Source organism: Lolium rigidum, chromosome 3 (genome assembly GCF_022539505.1).
Source record: "Lolium rigidum isolate FL_2022 chromosome 3, APGP_CSIRO_Lrig_0.1, whole genome shotgun sequence".
Classification (NCBI taxonomy): domain Eukaryota; kingdom Viridiplantae; phylum Streptophyta; class Magnoliopsida; order Poales; family Poaceae; genus Lolium; species Lolium rigidum.
This window is the reverse complement of record NC_061510.1, coordinates 354,416,084-354,438,835: the sequence shown is the minus strand read 5'-3', so window position 1 is coordinate 354,438,835 and position 22,752 is coordinate 354,416,084. Positions and strand designations below refer to the sequence as shown.

The 22,752-nt window shown below is 44.1% G+C and overlaps 1 protein-coding gene across 1 annotated transcript; it reads left to right on the top strand.

Annotated features, from left to right (window-relative positions):
- The first annotated feature begins 17,069 nt into the window (after window positions 1-17,069).
- Window positions 17,070-20,862, top strand: LOC124700331 (binding partner of ACD11 1-like). Its single transcript, XM_047232481.1, has 5 exons — window positions 17,070-17,164; window positions 19,014-19,117; window positions 19,200-19,275; window positions 19,422-19,505; window positions 20,060-20,862. Exons 1-5 carry the CDS (start codon window positions 17,159-17,161, stop codon window positions 20,642-20,644), a joined length of 855 nt encoding a protein of 284 aa, XP_047088437.1. The 5' UTR covers window positions 17,070-17,158; the 3' UTR covers window positions 20,645-20,862.
- Window positions 20,863-22,752: the final 1,890 nt, after the last annotated feature.

Below are 22,752 nucleotides of genomic sequence, written 5' to 3'. Positions count from 1 at the left end.
CCAAGAGGGAGTATTTATGCTCGATAGTGGGTTCATGCCTCTATTAAATCTGGGACGAGTGACGACAAGTTCTAAGGTTGTGGATGTGCTTGTTGCCACTAGGGATAAAACATTGATGCTATGTCCGAGGATGTAGTTATTGATTACATTACGCACCATACTTAATGCAATTGTCTGTTGTTTGCAACTTAATACTGGAAGGGGTTCGGATGATAACCTCGAAGGTGGACTTTTTAGGCATAGATGCATGTCTGGATAGCGGTCTATGTACTTTGTCGTAATGCCCAATTAAATCTCACTATACTTATCATATCATGTATGTGCATTGTCATGCCCTCTCTATTTGTCAATTGCTCGACTGTAATTTGTTCACCCAACATGCTATTTATCTTATGGGAGAGACACCTCTAGTGAACTGTGGACCCCGGTCCTATTCTTTACATCGAATACAATCTATTGCAATACTTGTTCTACTGTTTTCTGCAAACAATCATCATCCACACTATACATCTAATCCTTTGTTACAGCAAGCCGGTGAGATTGACAACCTCATTGTTTCGTTGGGGCAAAGTACTTTGGTTGTGTTGTGCAGGTTCCACGTTGGCGCCGGAATCCCTGGTGTTGCGCCGCACTACATCCCGCCGCCATCAACCTTCAACGTGCTTCTTGGCTCCTCCTGGTTCGATAAACCTTGGTTTCTTTCTGAGGTAAAACTTGCTACTGTACGCATCACACCTTCCTCTTGGGGTTCCCAACGGACGTGTCGATTGCACGCATCAATATGACATATAATGTGTATAAAACATGCGAGTATCATCATAAAAGTAGCATGGAACATAAGAAATTATAGATACGTTTGAGACGTATCAGGCGCCCGGTGGAGGCGCCGGCTGGATCAACCGGCCCATCTTCCCCGTCCTTCAAGAGAGTGGAGAGGAGGTCGTCCCAATTTTTGCAACCTTGGAGCTTGTTGTAGCAATGCATAAACGGGAAGTCCTTGTCCTCATTTTGGTGCTTGTAGATGTCGAGGGCATTGCGAATCTAACAACATATGATGCAAAACAATGAAACAACATTGATCATCAATTCATATGCACCAACATTGATCATCAATTCATATGCACCAACATTGATCATCAATTCATATGCATCATCAATTCATATGCACCAACATTGATCATCAATTCATATGCACCAACATTTATCATCAATTCATATGCATCATCAATTCATATGCACCAACATTGATCAACTATTCATATGCATCATCAATTCATATGCACCAACATTGATCAACAATTCATATGCAAATAAGATAGGCGTAGATCATACCCAATCGACCATCGTCTTGCCGCTCTCCTTCCGTGCCTTGATCTTCTCATAGTAGCCGTGGAACTTGCTACACGCCACCTTGATCAAGTTCCAACAGTGAGAGAGGGCGCCCTCGTTCCGGTTCATCTCCATGGTGGCGTAATCACCGTAGTTCTTCTTCTCGTTGAAACAATCGAGAATGCGCTTGTAGTACTTGCCCCCGGTTTGGTTTGCGCCGGTGATGGCACAAAAACTCAATTGCTTCCACGCCTCGATGAGGCATTGATGTCTACGGGAGCTTCTATTCTTGTAGACAGTGTTGGGCCTCCAAGAGCAGAGGTTTGTAGAACAGCAGCAAGTTTCCCTTAAGTGGATACCCAAGGTTTATCGATCTCAGGGAGGAAGAGGTCAAAGATATCCCTCTCATGCGACCCTGCAACCACAAAGCAAGAAGTCTCTTGTGTCCCCAACACACCTAATAGGTGCACTAGTTCGGCGAAGAGATAGTGAAATACAGGTGGTATAAATATATATGAGTAGTAGCAACGGCACCAGAAAAGTGCTTTGCCCGGGACGAGTAAACAAGCGGTAGTAACGCAGCGGTAGTAACGCGAGTAAAACAAGTAAACAAGCAGCGATAGCGATATTTAGGAACAAGGCCTAGGGATTACACTTTCACTAGTGGACACTCTCAACATTGATCACATAACAGAATAGATAAATGCATACTCTACACTTTTGTTGGATGATGAACACATTGCGTAGGATTACACGAACCCTCAATGCCGGAGTTAACAAGCTCCACAATAATGCTCATATTTTAGTAACCTTTAGTGTAAGATAGATCAAAAGACTAAACCAAGTACTAGCATAGCATGCACACTTGTCACCTTCATGCATATGTAGGAGGAATAGATCACATCAATATTATCATAGCAATAGTTAACTTCGCAATCTACAAGAGATCATGATCATAGCATAAACCAAGTACTAACACGGTGCACACACTTGTCACCTTTGCACACATGCAGGAGGAATAAAACTACTTTAATAACATTGCTAGAGTAGCACATAGATAAATTGTGATACAAACACATTGCAATCATAAAGAGATATAAATAAGCACCTCACTATGCCATTCAACAGGTGAATAAGTATTCTGTGAAATATAGCCTAAGAGACCCACACGGTGCACACACCTGTCACCTTTACACACGTGGGACAAGGAGTCTCCGGAGATCACATAAGTAAAACTCACTTGACTAGCATAATGACATCTAGATTACAAGCATCATCATATGAATCTCAATCATGTAAGGCAGCTCATGAGATTATTGTATTGAAGCACATAGGAGAGAGATGAACCACATAGCTACCGGTACAGCCCCGAGCCTCGATGGAGAACTACTCCCTCCTCATGGGAGCAGCAGCGGTGATGAAGATGGCGGTGGAGATGGCAGCGGTGTCGATGGAGAAGCCTTCCGGGGGCACTTCCCCGCTCCGGCAGGGTGCCGGAACAGAGACTCCTGTCCCCCAGATCTTGGCTTCGCGATGGCGGCGGCTCTGGAAGGTTTTCCGTATCGTGGTTCTTCTTCTCAGGGTTTTCGATCCAGGGGCTTTATATAGGCGAAGAGGCGGCGCAGGAGGGTCGAAGGGGTGGCCACACCATATGGCGGCGCGGCCAGGGCCTGGGCCGCGCCGGCCTATGGTCTGGGGGCCCAGTGCCCCCCTCCGGTCCTTCCCGGGTGTTCGGATGCTTCCGGTGAAAATAGGAACCCGGGTCTTGATTTCGTCCGATTCCGAGAATATTTCGTTACTAGGATTTCGAAACCAAAAACAGCAGAAAACGAGAACCGGCACTTCGGCATCTTGTTAATAGGTTAGTTCCGGAAAATGCACGAATATGACATAAAGTGTGCATAAAACATGTAGGTATCATCAATAATGTGGCATGGAACACAAGAAATTATCGATACGTCGGAGACGTATCAGCATCCCCAAGCTTAGTTCTGCTCGTCCCGAGCAGGTAAAACTATAACAAAGATAATTTCTTGAGTGACATGCCATCATAAACTTGATCATATTGTAAACATATGTAATGAATGCAGCGATCAAAACAATGGTAATGACATGAGTAAACAAGTGAATCATAAAGCAAAGACTTTTCATGAATAGTACTTTCAAGACAAGCATCAATAAGTCTTGCATAAGAGTTAACTCATAAAGCAATAATTCAAAGTAGAGGCATTGAAGCAACACAAAGGAAGATGAAGTTTCAGCGGTTGCTTTCAACTTATAACATATATATCTCATGGATAATTGTCAATGCAAAGCAATATAACAAATGCAATAAGCAAGTATGTAAGAATCAATGCATAGTTCACACAAATGTTTGCTTCTTGAGGTGGAGAGAGATAGGTGAACTGACTCAACATAAAAGTAAAAAGAATGGTCCTTCAAAGAGGAAAGCATCGATTGCTATATTTGTGCTAGAGCTTTGATTTTGAAAACATAAAGAGAGCATAAAAATAAAGTTTTGAGAGGTGTATGTTGTTGTCAACGAATGGTAGCGGGCACTCTAACTACCTCATCAACCAGACTTTCAAGAGCGGCTCCCATGAAGGACGTTATCTCTACCAAGCAAGGTAGATCATCCCTCTTCTCTTTTGTTTACACATGTACTTTAGTTTAGTTTTTCTTTATTTATGGATGACACTCCTCCCAACCTTTTGCTTACACAAGCCATGGCTAACCGAATCCTCGGGTGCCTTCCAACAATCACATACCATGAAGGAGTGTCTATTTGCAAAATTAAGTTGCTTACCGATGAATCAGAGCAAAACATGTGAAGAGAATTATTAATGCAAGTTAATTAATCGGGCTGGGAACCCCATTGCCAGCTCTTTTTGCAAAATTATTGGATAAGCGGATGTGCCACTAGTCCATTGTGAAAGTCCGTCGAAGTAAATGACAAGATCGAAAGATAAAACACCACATACTTCCTCATGAGCTATAAAACATTGACACAAATCAGAGGTGATAAATTTTGAATTATTTAAAGGTAGCACTCAAGCAATTTACTTTGGAATGGCGGAGAAATACCATGTAGTAGGTAGGTATGGTGGACACAAATGGCATAGTGGTTGGCTCAAGTATTTGGATGCATGAGAAGTATTCCCTCTCGATACAAGGTTTAGGCTAGCAAGGTTATTTGAAACAAACACAAGTATGAACTAGTACAGCAAAACTCACATAAAAGACATATTACAAGGATTATAAGACTATACATCGTCTTCCTTGTTGTTCAAACACCTTACTAGAAATTATCTAGACCTTAGAGAGACCAATTATGCAAACCAAATTTTAGCATGCTCTATGTATTTCTTCATTAATGGGTGCAAAGTATATGATGCAAGAGCTTAAACATGAGCACAACAATTGCCAAGTATCACATTACCCAAGACATTATAGCAAATTACTACATGTATCATTTTCCAATTCCAACCATATAACAATTTAACGAAGAGGAAACTTCGCCATGAATATTATGAGCTAAGAACACATGTGTTCATATGAACCAGCGGAGCGTGTCTCTCTCCCACACAAGCATGATGTAATCCAATTTATTCAAACACAAACAAAAATAGAAACAAACAAACAGACACTCCAAGTAAAGTACATAAGATGTGACGGAATAAAAATATAGTTTCAGGGGAGGAACCTGATAATGTTGTCGATGAAGAAGGGGATGCCTTGGGCATCCCCAAGCTTAGACGCTTGAGTCTTCTTGAAATATGCAGGGGTGAACCACCGGGGCATCCCCAAGCTTAGAGCTTTCACTCTCCTTGATCATAGTATATCATCCTCCTCTCTTGACCCTTGAAAACTTCTTCCACACCAAACTTTAAGCAAACTCATTAGAGGGTTAGTGCATAATCAAAAACTCACATGTTCAGAGGTGACACAATCATTCTTAACACTTCTGGACATTGCTCAAAGCTACTGGAAGGTAATGGAACAAAGAAATCCACCCAACACAGCGAAAGAAGCAATACGAAATAAAAGGCAGAATCTGTCAAAAACAGAACAGTCAGTAAAGACGAATTTTAAAATGGCACCAGACTTGCTCAAATGGAAAAACTCAAAACTAATGAAAGTTGCGTACATATCTGAGGATCACTCACGTAAATTGGCATAATTTTCTGAGTTACCTACAGAGAATTAGACCCAGATTCGTGACAGACAGCAATGCTGTTTCTGCGCAGCAATCCAAATCTAGCATCAACTTTACCATAGAGACTTTACTTGGCACAAAAACATGATAAGGAGAGGTTGCTACAGTAGTAAACAACTTCCAAGACACAAATATAAAACAAAGTACTGTAGCAAAATAACACATGGGTTATCTCCCAAGAAGTTCTTTCTTTATAGCCGTTAAGATGGGCTCAGCAGTTTTAATGATGCACTCGCAAGAAATGGTATTTGAAGCAAAAGAGAGCATCAAGAGGCAAATTCAAAACAAATTTAAGTCTAACATGCTTCCTATGCATAGGAATCTTGTAAATAAACAAGTTCATGAAGAGCAAAGTAACAAGCATAGGAAGATAGAACAAGTGTAGCTTCAAAAATTTCAGCACATAGAGAGGCATTTTAGTAACATGAAAATTTCTACAACCATATTTTCCTCTCTCATAATAACTTTCAGTAGCAACATGAGCAAACTCAACAATATAACTATCACATAAAGCATTCTTATCATGAGTCTCATGCATAAAATTATTACTCTCCACATAGGCATAATCAATTTTATTAGTTGTAGTGGGAGCAAATTCAACAAAGTAGCTATCATTATTATTCTCATCAAGTGTAGGAGGCATAGTATAATCACAACAAAATTTACTCTCCATAGTAGGTTGTACCAAAAGACCACTATCATTATAATCATCAGAAATAGGAGGCAAAGTATCATCAAAGAAAATTTTCTCCTCAATGCTCTGGGGACTAACAAGATCATGAAAACCAGCTTCCCCAAGCTTAGAACTTTCTACATTATTATCAACAATGGTGTTCAAAGCGTTCATACTAATATTACTACCAGCATGCAAATAAGATTTCATAGGTTTTTTTTATTTTCGCATCAAACAATCCATGTTTTAAATCGGGAAACAGAATAAGAAGCTCATTGTTGTCCATTATGCCAAACTAGTGTAAACAAGAAACAAAAAGATGCAATTGCAGGATCTAAAGGAAATAGCTTCGAGCACAAACACAATGGCGCCGAGAAAAGTACTCATTACCTGGAACCGGAGTATGAGTGCCTTTTTACCTTTCCTCCCGGCAACGGCGCCGGAAAAGTGCTTGATGTCTACGGGAGCTTCTATTCTTGTAGACAGTGTTGGGCCTCCAAGAGCAGAGGTTTGTAGAACAGCAGACAAGTTTCCCTTAAGTGGATACCCAAGGTTTATCGATCTCGGGGAGGAAGAGGTCAAAGATATCCCTCTCATGCAACCCTGCAACCACAAAGCAAGAAGTCTCTTGTGTCCCCAACACACCTAATAGGTGCACTAGTTCGGCGAAGAGATAGTGAAATACGAGGTGGTATAAATATATATGAGTAGTAGCAACGGCACCGGAAAAGTGCTTTGCCCGGGACGAGTAAACAAGCGGTAGTAACGCGAGCAGTAGTAACGCGAGTAAAACGAGTAAACAAGCAGCGATAGCGATATTTAGGAACAAGGCCTAGGGATTACACTTTCACTAGTGGACACTCTCAACATTGATCACATAACGAGAATAGATAAATGCATACTCTACACTTTTGTTGGATGATGAACACATTGCGTAGGATTACACGAACCCTCAATGCCGGAGTTAACAAGCTCCACAATAATGCTCATATTTTAGTAACCTTTAGTGTAAGATAGATCAAAAGACTAAACCAAGTACTAGCATAGCATGCACACTTGTCACCTTCATGCATATGTAGGAGGAATAGATCACATCAATATTATCATAGCAATAGTTAACTTCGCAATCTACAAGAGATCATGATCATAGCATAAACCAAGTACTAACACGGTGCACACACTTGTCACCTTTGCACACATGCGGGAGGAATAAAACTACTTTAATAACATTGCTAGAGTAGCACATAGATAAATTGTGATACAAACACATTGCAATCATAAAGAGATATAAATAAGCACCTCACTATGCCATTCAACGAGTGAATAAGTATTCTGTGAAATATAGCCTAAGAGACCCACACGGTGCACACACTGTCACCTTTACACACGTGGGACAAGGAGTCTCCGGAGATCACATAAGTAAAACTCACTTGACTAGCATAATGACATCTAGATTACAAGCATCATCATATGAATCTCAATCATGTAAGGCAGCTCATGAGATTATTGTATTGAAGCACATAGGAGAGAGATGAACCACATAGCTACCGGTACAGCCCCGAGCCTCGATGGAGAACTACTCCCTCCTCATGGGAGCAGACGGCGGTGATGAAGATGGCGGTGGAGATGGCAGCGGTGTCGATGGAGAAGCCTTCATGGGGCACTTCCCCGCTCCGGCAGGGTGCCGGAACAGAGACTCCTGTCCCCCAGATCTTGGCTTCGCGATGGCGGCGGCTCTGGAAGGTTTTCCGTATCGTGGTTCTTCTTCTTAGGGTTTTCGATCCAGGGGCTTTATATAGGCGAAGAGGCGGCGCAGGAGGGTCGAAGGGGTGGCCACACCATATGGCGGCGCGGCCAGGGCCTGGGCCGCGCCGGCCTATGGTCTAGGGGCCCAGTGCCCCCCCTCTGGTCCTTCCCGGGGGTTCTGGATGCTTCCGGTGAAAATAGGAACCTGGGTCTTGATTTCGTCCGATTCCGAGAATATTTCGTTACTAGGATTTACGAAACCAAAAACAGCGAGAAATCGAGAGCGGCACTTCGGCATCTTGTTAATAGGTTAGTTCCAGAAAATGCACGAATATGACATAAAGTGTGCATAAAACATGTAGTTATCATCAATAATGTGGCATGGAACACAAGAAATTATCGATACGTCGGAGACGTATCAGGCATTCATCCTCCAAGGACCTCCACCTTGGGCCACGAGTGCCGGCGGAACGCCTACACGTCCTCCTCACGCTGGCGCCAGTCTCGGCGTTGATCAGCTCCTCCTGGACTTCCTCCTCACCTTCGTCCCCGTCGGCCTCTTCTTCGTAGTCGTCGACCGGGGGTTCGTAGGCATGGCTGCGTGATACGTCTCCGACGTATCGATAATTTCTTATGTTCTATGCACTATTATTGATGATACCTACATGTTTTATGCACACTTTATGTCATATTCGTGCATTTTCTGGAACTAACCTATTAACAAGATGCCGAAGTGCCGCTGTCTTGTTTCTGCTGTTTTTGGTTTCGAAATCCTAGTAACGAAATATTCTCGAATTGGACGAAATCAAGTCCCGGGGTCCTATTTTGCCACGAACCTTCCAGAAGACCGAAAAGGATACGAAGTGGGGCCACGAGGGGCTGCCACCATAGGGCGGCGCGGCCCAGCCCTTGGCCGCGCCGACCTGTGGTGTGGGGCCCCCCACGTCGCCCTTCCGCCTACTTAAAGCCTTCGTCGCGAAACCCCTGATGCGAAAAACCACGATACGGAAAACCTTACTGAGACGCCGCCGCCGCCGATCCCATCTCGGGGGATTACGGAGATCTCCTCCGGCACCCTGCCGGAGAGGGGATTCATCTCCCGGAGGACTCTACACCGCCATGGTCGCCTCCGGAGTGATGAGTGAGTAGTTCACCCCTGGACTATGGGTCCATAGCAGTAGCTAGATGGTTGTCTTCTCCTCATTGTGCTTCATTGTTGGATCTTGTGAGCTGCCTAACATGATCAAGATCATCTATCACGTAATACTCTATGTTGTGTTTGTCGGGATCCGATGGATAGAGAATACCATGTTATGTTAATTATCAAGTTATTACATATGTGTTGTTTATGATCTTGCATACTCTCCGTTACTAGTAGAGGCTCGGCCAAGTTTTTGCTTTTAACTCCAAGAGGGAGTATTTATGCTCGATAGTGGGTTCATGCCGCATTGACACCAGGACGAGTGATGAGAAAGTTCTAAGGTTGTGTTGTGTTGTTGCCACTAGGGATAAAACATTGGCGCTATGTCCGAGGATGTAGTTGTTGATTACATTACGCACCATACTTAATGCAATTGTCACGTTGCTTTGCAACTTAATACTGGAAGGGGTTCGGATGATAACTCTGAAGGTGGACTTTTTAGGCATAGATGCGGTTGGATGGCGGTCTATGTACTTTGTCGTAATGCCCTATTAAATCTCACTTGTACTTATCATGACATGTATGTGCATTGTTATGCCCTCTCTATTTGTCAATTGCCCGATTGTAATTTGTTTACCCAACATGCTTTTATCTTATGGGAGAGACACCTCTAGTGAGCTGTGGACCCCGGTCCATTCTTTAATACTCGAAATACAAATCTGCTGCAATACTTGTTTTACTCGTTTTCTCTGCAAACAATCATCTTCCACACAATACGGTTAATCCTTTGTTACAGCAAGCCGGTGAGATTGACAACCTCACTTGTTTCGTTGGGGCAAAGTACTTTGGTTGTGTTGTGCAGGTTCCACGTTGGCGCCGGAATCCCTGGTGTTGCGCCGCACTACATCCCGCCGCCATCAACCTTCAACGTGCTTCTTGGCTCCTCCTGGTTCGATAAACCTTGGTTTCTTTCTGAGGGAAAACTTGCTGCTGTGCGCATCATACCTTCCTCTTGGGGTTGCCCAACGAACGTGTGAAATACACGCCATCACCGCGTATGATGTCGTTCAGGATCTCCTCCCCGCCGGCAATCTACGCATAAAGTTGCAAACTTTTAGTCGCCGTCGGTGTCTACGATGCATACAACATGTGGAAAGAAAGGAAATGAACCTTGTCCTGCCCCATGGACACGCCGGACGTGCTGCCGAACACCTGCTGGGTGCGCGTGCCGTCGTCGGGGAAGAGGTGGCGGGTTAGGCCGGTGTCGTCCTTCACGTGGCCCTCGGTGCGGCGCAGATCCGGCGAATCGTTCAGGTCGGGGAAGCGGAAGGCGCCGCTGCCCTGAGCCGTTGATTCCGGCGAGAACGAGCCGTTGTTGTCGACGGTCATGTCGCTGTCGCCGAACTCAGGGGAGTAGCGGGCACGGCCATCCATCTGCGATAGCCGCATCTGCGAGATTGACGGCGCGTCCGCGTTGTACCCCGCGTAGTAACCGGGCGACGACGGGGAGCTCGAGATGCTGTTCAGGCCGCCGGCCAAGCTCAGGCACGCTTCCGCAGAGGCCACTGCTTTCCCTGCTTCGAGGGCAGCGATGTGGCGCCTCCTGCGGTCGGCCGTGATGTAGGCGCGGCGGTCCATCTCCATCTCCCAGCCCTCCTGCGACATGGTCGCCGGCTTCTCCTTCGGCGCGACGGTGCGCATCTTCGGCGGCACCTTCGTCGGCGCCTTCGCTTCCTTCACCGGAGCCTTTCTCTTCGGTGCCATGGCGCGGCGGCGAGGGTTTTTTGGGCTGGAGGCTGGATGGGAGATCGAGCGGCTGGCGGGAGAAATGAGCGGCGGAGAGGACGGGGTTTTGGGGGAGAAGATGTATATTTTGTTGTTGTGTGGCTGACGGCGGCTCCCACGCTCAAAATTTTTAGCCCGCGAGGCGTCGGCGCGCCCAATTCGTGCCCTTGGCGAAGGGGCCGGCACGGGATTGCCGGCGCTTCTATTGGGCTCCAAAAATCGCCGGCGCCATTTGAAGCGCGTCGGTGCGAGCCCATTTTCGCTCCCATCCCCCAAATTGCTATCAGGGCCGTTATCGGAGGCGCCGGTGGAGATGCTCTTAACGCACGCCGCTGCATCTTTCTGTCAACGCGGCCGCTGCATTGCCGGAAAAGGGAGCTAGACACCACTTTTGCAGTCGTCAGTGCTACTAATACGGAGTATAAATTTTCCTTCCCACGAAAATTATTTGAGATTTGTCAAAATAACACGCCTAGACCAGTAGACCAGATTCGAATTTTAATGTGGGACGGAGAAAATACTACACTCGAGGAGGACTGCGGGAAAGATAACAGGTGGAAAGATAACAGGTTGGAGGGATAGAAATTTGCAGTGGATCGATCCAAGACTTGTACTACTATGAGAGTAGGAGACTACGGGAGGGGCTTCTGGTGGGGTGAAGACAAGGATCACAGGAAAGTTCATTGGACTGCTTGGGAAAATCTGGCAAAACCTAAGGTCCTAGGTGGAGTGGGTTTTAGAGATTCTGCTCTCTTTAGTCAAGCTTTGCTGGCTAAGCAGGCGTGGCGCCTCTAGCCTCTGTGCAAAATTCTTAAGAGCTCTCTATTACCCGAGAGGTAATCTTTTTGACACTGTGTTTAGAGCTGATGCTTCTCCTGTTTGGAGGTGAATTGAGCATGGCCTAGAACTTCTAAAGCAAGGAATAATTTGGCGCATTGGAGATGGAAGTTCAGTGAGGATTTGGAGAGACAACTGGTTACCAAGGAAAGCAGGGTTAAAGATCACTTCTGATAGAAATTCCTCTAGGCTAATTAAAGTTAAAAGCCTCATTGACGAGGATCAAGCCTGGAAAACGGATCTGCTTGAACAATCCTTTTCCCCTCATGATGTTGTGCATATCCTTAAAATCAAACTACCTTCTACACCTACAAAGGATATGCTAGCTTGGAACTATGAAAAAATGGCATATTCTCGGTGAGAAGTGCCTATAGACTGGCGTATAACCTTGCCCATACATGTGCTCTTGTGCAGGGAAATAGTGACACTAGTGTTCCTGATAGAGCTCTTTGGAAATGTGTGTGGTCTGCTCCGGTCCCAAATAAAATCAAGATCTTTGGGTGGCGAGAGGCATCTGATAACCTTCCTACTCAACATAATAAATGCAGACGTACTCTGGACGTTTCAAATATTTGCCCTATCTGTGGTGTTGAAGCCGAAAGCAGTTTTCATGCTATTGTTGCATGTACAAAAGCAAAGGCGATTAGACAGAAAATGAGGAAGATCTGGAATCTACCGAGTGAAAAGGAGTTCCACTATACTAGGAAAGACTGGCTTCTTTTGCTTCTAGCCAAGCTGAATAAAAAAGAACAAGGGCAGGTGCTCCTCTTGCTCTGGAGAGCTTGGTTTTTGAGAGATGATAGTATCCATGAAAAAGGTACGGCTACTATAAAACAGTCGGTTGATTTCCTTAAATCTTACGCTGTGGAAATCTCCTTGGACCAGGTGCCTTGTTTCTCCCCTCATGACAAAGGAAAAATGGTCCTTCTTCTAGATCAGGGGCCTGTGCAAGTGGGTTCTGTCAAAAGCTCTATTGGCTGGACTAAACCAAGTTCTGGGTGTGTCAAGGTTAATATTGATGCTTCGTTTGCGCAACCTGGTAATCAAGCTACCCTGGGTGTGATTGCTAGGGATGAACATGGGAATGTGTGTTTCTCTGCTGCCAGAGTGTTGACAAATTGCTGTTCTGCTGAAGAAGCGGAGCTGGAAGCGATCAAGGATGGTCTCTCGCTGGCGGCCACTTGGACACAGTGGCAGATTATTTGTGAAACTGATTGTCTTGTCGCTGCTTCGGCTATTAACAAACCTGGACGGGATTTATCACAACTCTGCCATATTATCAATGATATCAAAGATGTGTTAGCATCTGGTGTTGGCTCTTCAGTTGTTCATATTAACAGAACTTGTAATCATGTTGCTCATAGTCTGGTTAGTAGTGCTAGAGTTAATAACTCCGTAGGTTTCTGGTTGGGGGTTGTCCCAACAGATATCGAACCCTTCTAGAGGAGGATTGTAATGTGTTAATGGATCAATAAAGCTACTGTTATAAGCAAAAAAAAAAAGAGTAGGAGACTACGGGAAGTACGGCGAAGAAATGTTGTCGCTTCCAGAACACAATTAGACCCATAATAACCTTGCTAGCTTTCTCAGACACGATGAGCATATGCAATGTGCACAAAAAACAAAGTTTGGTGCGATGTCAAATGCTAAACTAGCGAGAGAAAAATCGGATTAAACAATAGTGAAAATATGTGTCCTCGCAATACAAATGCCCAGCAGTCCACCAAACGGCAGCTGACCGCGGTGCCAGCAGATCACGTTGAGCTGCGGGTCCACCACCACTGAAAGACATGTCTCCGTTGGGGTTTGTTCATGTGAGATTTGATCTTCACTGCAAACTTAATCTAAACGGAAATACTTTACAAAGTAATACAACTCTTACAATAGCTTCCTAAGGCAGATGACGACCTGGTACAGACCTCAGCCTTGTTGGTGCCGTGACCTAGCAGAGTGTTTTGACGTGTTTTCCCAATGCCCCTTATTCCAAACGAGTGAATTTACGCATATGTTTCAGAATCATCTCTATGTATACATCTTAAGATGGGTCCACTGATCAAGATCTCGATGAAAACGTGGCTAATCTCATGGTGATTTTAACTACAGATGTCAATTTCAGGCACTCTCCATATATATCCAACTATATAGGTACAACAGGAGTTGCGAGACTAGGTAAGACCATTTCGATAAGAACTGCATTGTGAAAATGTTAAAAGGGAGTCTTTAGCCATATATGAGCAAAATGGTGGCTGAAAACAAGTGAATGGTGTTGTACTTAGTAGGTAAAGTATTTAGGTCAATTATAAGAGGCTAGGTATATAAAGAAGAACACATGGGGGTAAATTTTCACTTACTTTGCATCTACATGTTAAATCCATGGACGGGTTGCATTGGAATGAACTCTATTTTCTCAACCAAATTTTTGTATACGTTGTATTATTATTTAATCATCATGACGAGCATGGGGTAAATATGGAAGCCTCCTTGAATGGAGCGAGGGATTATGAGGTGGGCCACTTTGGGCAGTTGACATATTTCGGATTAGGCCTACTGATGCCAGATTGCCAGCTAACAACTCCAAAACAAAAATTTATTTAAGTCGGAAATTCCCGTCTTCGGTTTGTTCCACCGAGAAAGTCCGTTTCTGTTTTCGTTGCCTAAATTCAGTATCCATTTTCATATTTTAATTCTGTTTGTCCCCCCCCCGCCCCCCCTCCCCCCAAAAAAAGTCACAATATTTCCGTTCTATTTTCATCACTTCCTAGTGCCCATGAAACGTGCAGAGCAGTACAGGTATACCTACTTGCCGCGTGCGGAGTTCCAGTTGGGATGCGCGCCATGGAAGCTTGACAAGCTCGATCATATTTTCCACGGCGCACGGCCGCGCGCGTAAACTGCAGCGCCACTCACGGCGAGGTCCTAGGCAGCAACTCTTGGCTGACGCACGTAACCACTGCAGCTAGCTGCATCTTTCTGTGAACTGATACTGTTACTGCATTTGCAGGAAAAGGAGCGAGACGCCACTTTTCCAATCAAGTCTATGTCTCTATACCTTGGTAGCAAAGCAATGACATCAGCACGAAAAGGCTTGGAATTATGGCGGGCGTACAACGTCAACTTACCATGCTTATTTTTTTTTCCTTTCTGGCTGTTGATTATGACTATACTCTTCTAGCTACGAGTACTACGCTCGAGCAGGGGGAGACGAAAATTTGCACTACGAGACGACGAGTATTGCGGAGAAATGTCCTCTCTTCCAGAATGCAATGAGCGCTGGTGATGACCTCAATAACCTTCTCTCCTCAGGCACGGCCAATGCATGATCTGAAGGCCAAACAAAAAAGTTTGGCACAATGTCAAATGCAAGGCTACTACTAGTAGGAAGGACAAAAATAAAAAGAAGAAGTTGAAAACAAAAATTAAACTCATACGTAAAAGCAAAATCAAAGTACTAGGGGCGGGGAAGCAGACAAAATGTTTGGAGCGGACCAAACAAAGACTTTTTCCCTCTTATAAATTGTTAGGGATGGCCCAACTAATGAAATACTCGCGGGTATTTCGGGAAATAAAATAGGGGTATAAATAATATTTTGACATGTTAGGGGGCCTGGGCCCTTGCCGCCCCCCGTCTCCGTCGTTGAACAGAGCCCTAGACTTATTTGACGCACCTGTAAAGTTACGATCCCAACTGAGATTACAGTTTACTCTTAACAAGACGAGGACCCCACATCTAAGAATCTCCTTCCCTAATCTCGAGTCCCATATGCTCCCATTAAATCTACTCTCCCTCCCAACTGTCGGCCTCCATCGCTTCTCCTCTTCCACACCCCGCCATCGCCTCCTCTCCCATCCCCCCACGATTCATCGGCCGCGAACGTGGACGACAGCTGTGAAGGTTGCCACAAATGCATATGCCGACCCATATATGTCGGAAATGGAGGCGAGCGGTACGAGGCGGCTACGGAGACGAACGATGTAGAACACGGGGCGATGTTGCCGCCGTATCAAGAGGATGAGCGGCGATGACATCTTTGAGCGTTGCACGGGATCTCGTTGATGTATGTATGGCAAACAACCTGACACGAGAACGAGAGTGGATGGCGTACCCACTCCCTTGCTCGATCTCCTCTCATCTCGGGCCTCGCACAAACGCAAATGAGCAAGACCTGGCCGCCCTTCCTCGATGCGTCCTGGCTCCTGAACGACGTTGCCATCCCTTGCTTCGTTTCGTGCGACCTCGTCGCCAAAACAGCTGAACCGAGTAAAATGGCTAGTTCCACGCAGGGAAGGGACTACAAGAGGTTGAATAGAGTATGGCAGGTGGACCTGTTAGACATGCTCTTAGTTAGTCATGAAAGTGAATTACTTTTTCTATAGTCGAAAACAAATAGTACAAGGTTTTAAGTAGACGGGAATTGACAAATTCGATGCCCCAAATTCAGGAATTGAGAGTTAGAGTTCAATTTAGCTTTTGCGTGTAAGTTTAAAGTTTGTTTTAGACATTTTTTTAAAAAAAAAAGAAAAACTGTCCCAAATCCGAGGGATGACAAATGCTCAAATGGCATGTGACCGTGGTCCGTGGTGCCACCCGGCCAGATCCCCCTGCGCGGCCGGTCCACCACCACTGCCGTACCGCGCCCGCGCCGACGACGACGACGACGCGCATCGCCATCTGCCTGCCGTGCCGCTCGTTACGTTACAAAAGTTGCTCGCACGACTGATTCGGCATAGCACCCAGAGCTACCATCATCATTGTGTGTCTTTCGGCTCTTGCTATCCTTTAGCATTGCCCTATTGATTGATTTTTAGGTTGTTTAATACCATTGTAAGAGCAATTCCAATAGTATAGCCAACTGTTGGCTATAACAAGATGTCATATCATTTGTAGTCATCATATAGCTAACATCTACAATAGTTGGCTATAAGAATGTAGTACTTTACTAATATATGGCCCACCTTTCACTCTCACAAGATGCTCAGGAAGCAGCGTGCGAGAATTTGTTATGTATAGTAGTGCGCCTCATCCTTCTCTCCTCTTTTCTCTCCTCCAACTCATCTAAAATATATTATTAAATGTCTTATAGTCAGCTGACTAGACTCTATTGTACTTGCTCTAAGTCGCACACAAATTAGTTTGACTTCCTTTATATTGATATACCTTCTAGTCATCTGTCTCTTACCATCCACTATAACTAAGAAGCATTGTTAAGATTTTTGCTGGGATGTAAGATAACTATTTGCTTATTAGATTTGCATGTACATGAAAGCAAGCACCTACCACTACCGGACTCCTCATCTCCCGGCCGAGTCCACCCCTCCTCTCCGCTCCTCTCCTCTCCCTCCGCTCGCCGACCGACACACACCCGCAGGCGCAGCGCCGAATTCCCCCCGCCACCCGCCCAGCGAGCGACCTAGCTCGCCGCGAGATCTCGCAATGGAGGTGCGTCAGCTCCGACTCTCCAACTTGCTCCTGTTTCCTTTTTTCTACTTCTCCGTGGCGGCGCTACTCTCGCAACGGATAGTTAACCGCGCGTGCGTAGCAAAACTCCGGGTTGGAGGCCGATAGTTCTTCCGCGGCGATTTTGCCTGCCTTGTTGGTTGCGCAGCAAGCAGCCGACGGAAACGAGCATCTTTGCGGGTTTCCGCCAGATTCCGCGCGTTCCCCTCAAAGATGCTCGCTTCCGGTCGGAGCATCTTTGCCTACGGAAGACGGGAAGCCAGCATCTATGATAGCGGGCTTACCGCAATGGGGGTAGCTGCTTGCTCCTCGGTAAGACCGCCGCCGCAATGCTGTAAAATCTGGTGATTCCTATAGGAGGAGGCCAGGTGCTCTGTTCCCAATTCTATTGGTGCTTGATGGGTAATCGGTTCGTGGGGAATGTCGATTGGATTCCTATAGGATGGACTTGCTTGTGGTTTTCCGGATCCTTGGTTCTGAATCAAGGATAGTGCCCCTGATTTGGAGTACTATTAATCGACTACTACTGTGCTAACTGACGGTCCTGGGTTAAGACAGCCAGATAGATCTGATAACTTTTGCGGTTTAGTTTCTGCCTGGAATTGCTTTTCTGATTTTTTGATTCAAGCAATAGATGGTGGTAGATACCAATCTTTTCTGGAGTACATAAAAAATTGCCATCTTTCGTAGGATGCTCTCTGCCTGTATCTGTATCTTCTCTGTTTCGGGCCTTCATTACCGGCTTTTACCTGGAATCAATTATGGAAATCATGTTTCAGGTCAATAAATGCTCTTTTTGGTTACCTACTCGAAACAAGAGCATTCATATTGTATTTGTAGAAATTAATCACTCCTGGCAATAACACAGCTGGCCTGCATTACGTTTGCCGTCCTACACAACAGCACAATCGCTCTTGACCTGTCTGTGATCTAATCTGTGCTGTCAACCTTATCTCATTCATTCTGTGATTCCACTTGGATTTACATTGGGCTATTTTAATTGCATACACTTTCTGTGCATTTTTTAAAAGTAGTTTCACAGCTTAAATTCGAATGGGTTAACTATCCCATACAATCCTGATGTTGTCAAGTGGAAGCGTCAGGTTCAATTGAATATACAAAAGGCGTAAAGGACATTTATTTAAAAATATGTTTGGGCTATTTTCATTGTATACTTTCTGTGCTAGGTTTAAAGTATCACAGCTTAAATTCAAATTGGGTCAACTACCGTTACTTTAAAATTGTGGTTCCTGGAATCATATTTATTTAGCCAAAGTTTAGCATGTGGTATCCTATTACTAGTAATTGATTTTCCCACTTGGAAACTACATCGCACTCTGCATTTTCATGAGTGATGTCGTTCAGCATATGCCACGGAAATAGACATGTTACATTCTGATTAAAACAGAATCAAGGGGACAATTTTACTTGTCAGACAGCATTCCCGTCACAGCGCATTTTGATCCATCATGTACGTTGTTCAGCATATGCAAATCCTTCCTTGTTGAGTAAATAGAATATAAAGGACAATTTTCTTAGTCAGCAAACATTTCTGAGACTTCACGGATGTGTTGTTTCCTACGTCGCTGCATTGATAGGTGTCGCTGCATTGGTACATGTAGCCGACTCTGTTTGACAGTGTCCTGCCCTTCCTACTTGTATTTTTTTTTTTGTATCATTGAGTAAACTTTCGAAAGATTGCATTTCACACATGCTAAAATGAGTTCACTTTATTTCAACTAATGTACAATTACTACAATGCTGCATCTTGTCTCCACCGTTGTGCTAGAGTACCACTGTTGATCTCATCCCATTTGCTTATCTTTTACAGGTGAGAACAGTAAAAGTTGCCAATATTTCGTTGAATGCCTCGAAAAGAGAGATCACAGAGTTCTTTTCTTTCTCTGGGGATATAGAATATGTTGAAATGCAAAGGTAATTCACAATTACTTATTGCACTGCCGGTATGTGTAGGATTGGATGAATATTTCTTAATATTTTCTTATGTTTTCATCAGAGAATCTGATTGGTCACAATTTGCTTACGTCACTTTTAAGGACTCACAAGGAGCAGACACTGCTGTGCTTCTTTCAGTATGTTCAAGTTCAACTCATTTTTTTATCATATTGATTAGGGTTTTCTATGACCTTAGGGATGCTCTACTTTTTGTTATTTGCAGTTTTATTTCACTATTCTTTTTCTGATATATGGCTTACAATCATCTGATTATGACCTACAGGGGGCAACAATTGTTGATCTTTCTGTCATTATAACTCCGGTTGAGAACTATCAGTTGCCTCCTGAAGCCTGCAATCAATCAACGGTAAGAATTTTTATTCGTACTTGAATTGCACCTCATTATTTGTTGTTGCATTAAAAATTGGAAAAACTTTGAGGCCAGGTGTTCCTTTAGTCTCTTAAACTGAAGAAGAGCTAGATGATTATTCTTTTGAAGGGTGAGCTAGATGATTATTATAACTGTTTGCAGTGAAGTTATTCCTGTAAAGAAAGCAGTTGTTTATTTGGACCAATGTTCTTATTTGCCAGAAATGAGCTTCGCAAGCGAACTCATTATTGTGCATTCTTTTAGTAGTGCTTACATAAAAATAAAAGTAGAATCTGTCTTGCTGTTACTAACCAATGATTTTCTATGAACTTGGTTTCCATGGGTGGATTGGCGTTTGTCTGTTTTGGCAGTTCAATGACCAAATATTCAATAAATATTTAACTAACATTGATTCAGCTTCTTACCACCGTAAGAAAGTTTCTGAACTAACATATCATTTTTTTCCTACAGAATTAGTTAGTTTCTACCTGACAATGTTTTGAGTGATGTTTCACTCTTCTGAATTTTTGTGCACGTCCTTGCTGGTGCAGGGACAAAGATCAACATCTACTGAATCTGCAGTCAGGAAGGCAGAGGATGTTGTGAGCAGCATGATGGCCAAGGGTTTTGTCCTCAGCAAAGATGCTCTCAACGTAGCAAGATCTTTTGACGAGCGTCACAACATCCTGTCCAATGCTAGTGCCACCGTGGCATCTCTAGACCGTCAGTATGGCCTGAGCGACAAGATCAACCTGGGCCGGGCTGTTGTTGGCAGCAAAGTCAAGGAAGTGGATGAGCGCTATCAGGTCTCAGAAATCACAAAGTCTGCTCTGGCTGCTGCAGAGCAGAAAGCCAGCATTGCAGGCTCTGCTCTCATGGGCAACCAATATGTCTCAGCTGGTGCTTCATGGCTAACCAGCGCATTTGGCATGGTTACCAAGGCAGCAGGTGACATGAGCTCAATGACCAAAGATAAGGTAGACAGAGCGGAAGAGGAGAGGAAAGCAATCATGTGGGAAGAGAGGAATGGGCTCGTCAGTGACTATGCGAAGATCCACCTTGATGAGCACTCTTCATGGGAGCCTGCAGTTCTTCCCGTGGAATCAATGGATGAGCAGAAGCTCCAGGCTGTGTGATCCAGCAAATAGAATGTTAGTCGCGTCATCTGGTGTTTCATTCGTTTATTGTTACTTGTTCCATATATAGATCCTTTTACGCCACTGTACTGGAGCAAAAACAGGGTGTTTGTAACCTATAGTGTGATGTAAATTTTAGAATGCTGCCCTTGTGTTCCCATCAGCTTTCTTATACTAGACCTCTGGAAGGTTTTCTTGTTTTTCGATACAATATAGAGAATGCAACTTTCGCTTTAAATATATAGTTTCCAACGATGGGATGTATTGTGCTAACTGTGGTACCTGAAGTTGCTTTTGTATAAACCCCTCTTGTAATTTGAGAATATAGTGCAATGTTACCCATAAGGTCTTGGCTTGAAAGAAAAATGCAGTGGTTTTGTTTTGTGGGAAATGATGGAACTTGGATGTTGCAAGTTTCCACGTTCTGAACTCCGAACTGCCCGAAACCGCATGGTGTTGTAAGAACTATGATTAAATGGGATGTTGCATTCAACTTCGCAAGTATAAAGAAAGGTATCAAGAGCTTTTCTTCAGAGAAAGAATATAGCCAGGATCTCTGACGGTCTGCAAATATGAAATGTTCTCTGGAACATACTTGGGTATACTCTGTACGTTGGCACTTGGCACTAAAATTTTGCAGTATAGTCTGTACGTTGGCACTAAGAAATTTCGTGCAGACAAAAAGAGAACTCCGAGAGTCCTAGGTGCACCGAGGCCCCACAACCGCACGTAGGTCTCCTCTTGTGCTTGACGAAGAGATGAGGAACAGAAGGCATGGCGACATCTTCCCGGTTATTGTAACACAGCCAGCTGGTTAGACGATCATCATCCACTGCCTGATTACGTTGATGTTGTCAGAATATGATGTCGATGTGGATTGGGCTTTAAGGAGAATGCAAAGCTTCAGGTCACCCGCAAAAAAAAAAAAAGCTTCAGGTCAAAATGTAGCTTGCCCTATTAAGCTTCACGTGAACAGAAATCATTGGAAATGACTATCTAGTTGTATTTATCGAGGGCAGAGGGCTACAGTTGGTCATCTGGTCATCCCTTAGCTTATCAGTTGGGAGATTGCATGATCAATCATTGGAATGTCCACAAATAAGAGTTTTATGGCTTTGGGCTCCGTGCTCCTTTTCCAAAGGGATATTTATTAATCTCCAAGAGTTGTTATCATTAAGAAAATCCTATAAAACATGTTTGGTTGTAGGATTTGGAAACCATAGAAATTTTTCACATGGTAAATACATAGCATTGCAATTTTAAAGGTAAATTTCCATCGAGTATGATTTATTGGAATTTTATAAGTTTAAATTGTAGGATACATCTAACTGTTCAGAAACATCCTAAGCAGTCGTATGGAAGTGGGGGCGGCAGCACAGGTGAAGTTCAGAGTCCTACCTTTCGGGGTGAAAACTCAAGGTCTGGCCTTAACTGGTGTGCCTGACAATAATCTTGTTGGAGGCATTGTTTTGAGAGCGGGGACTATCTTCAGGGTGAAAACCTAAGATCTTTGGTTGGGCGACGACGGCGCTGGTGCACCGTTTTCTTCTTGGAGGCGTCGTTTTTGGAGATTCTGTATTTCAGGTGTTATCTTGGTGGTGGTTGTATTGCTGTTGCTAAGCCTAGGATGCTATAGCGGGACTTTTGTTTCTTAGGGTGTTGCGTTGTTACAGAGGCTGGGTGTAATTGGTATCTTTTGATATTAATATATTTCCTTTATCGAAAAATCTAACTGTTCAGAAACATCCTCGCGTTTTCCCCACGGCGTAATCAAACACCATCAAACACCATCTGATACAAATTTATGTTTTTTTTTATTTCTTGCAGGATTCAATAAATCGCCATGAGAGTGTATCTAAGTGTCCCGGTAGTCCTATCACACCGTTAATGTCTAGTCCATATGCCAACCGTTGTTATATTTGCAAGAAGTACAATCTATTTGTTAAAAATTGGCCCGTAATCCAACCTTCTCTTTTATCGACATCAAACCGCAATTCATCTCATTCGGCTTCATCAAGTTTCGGATATTTTCCAAACTATACATTTCCTATTTGAAACTTTGATGAAAGGCGGGGTTGGGTTAGTTCTGATATAATGCAATGTTCTTT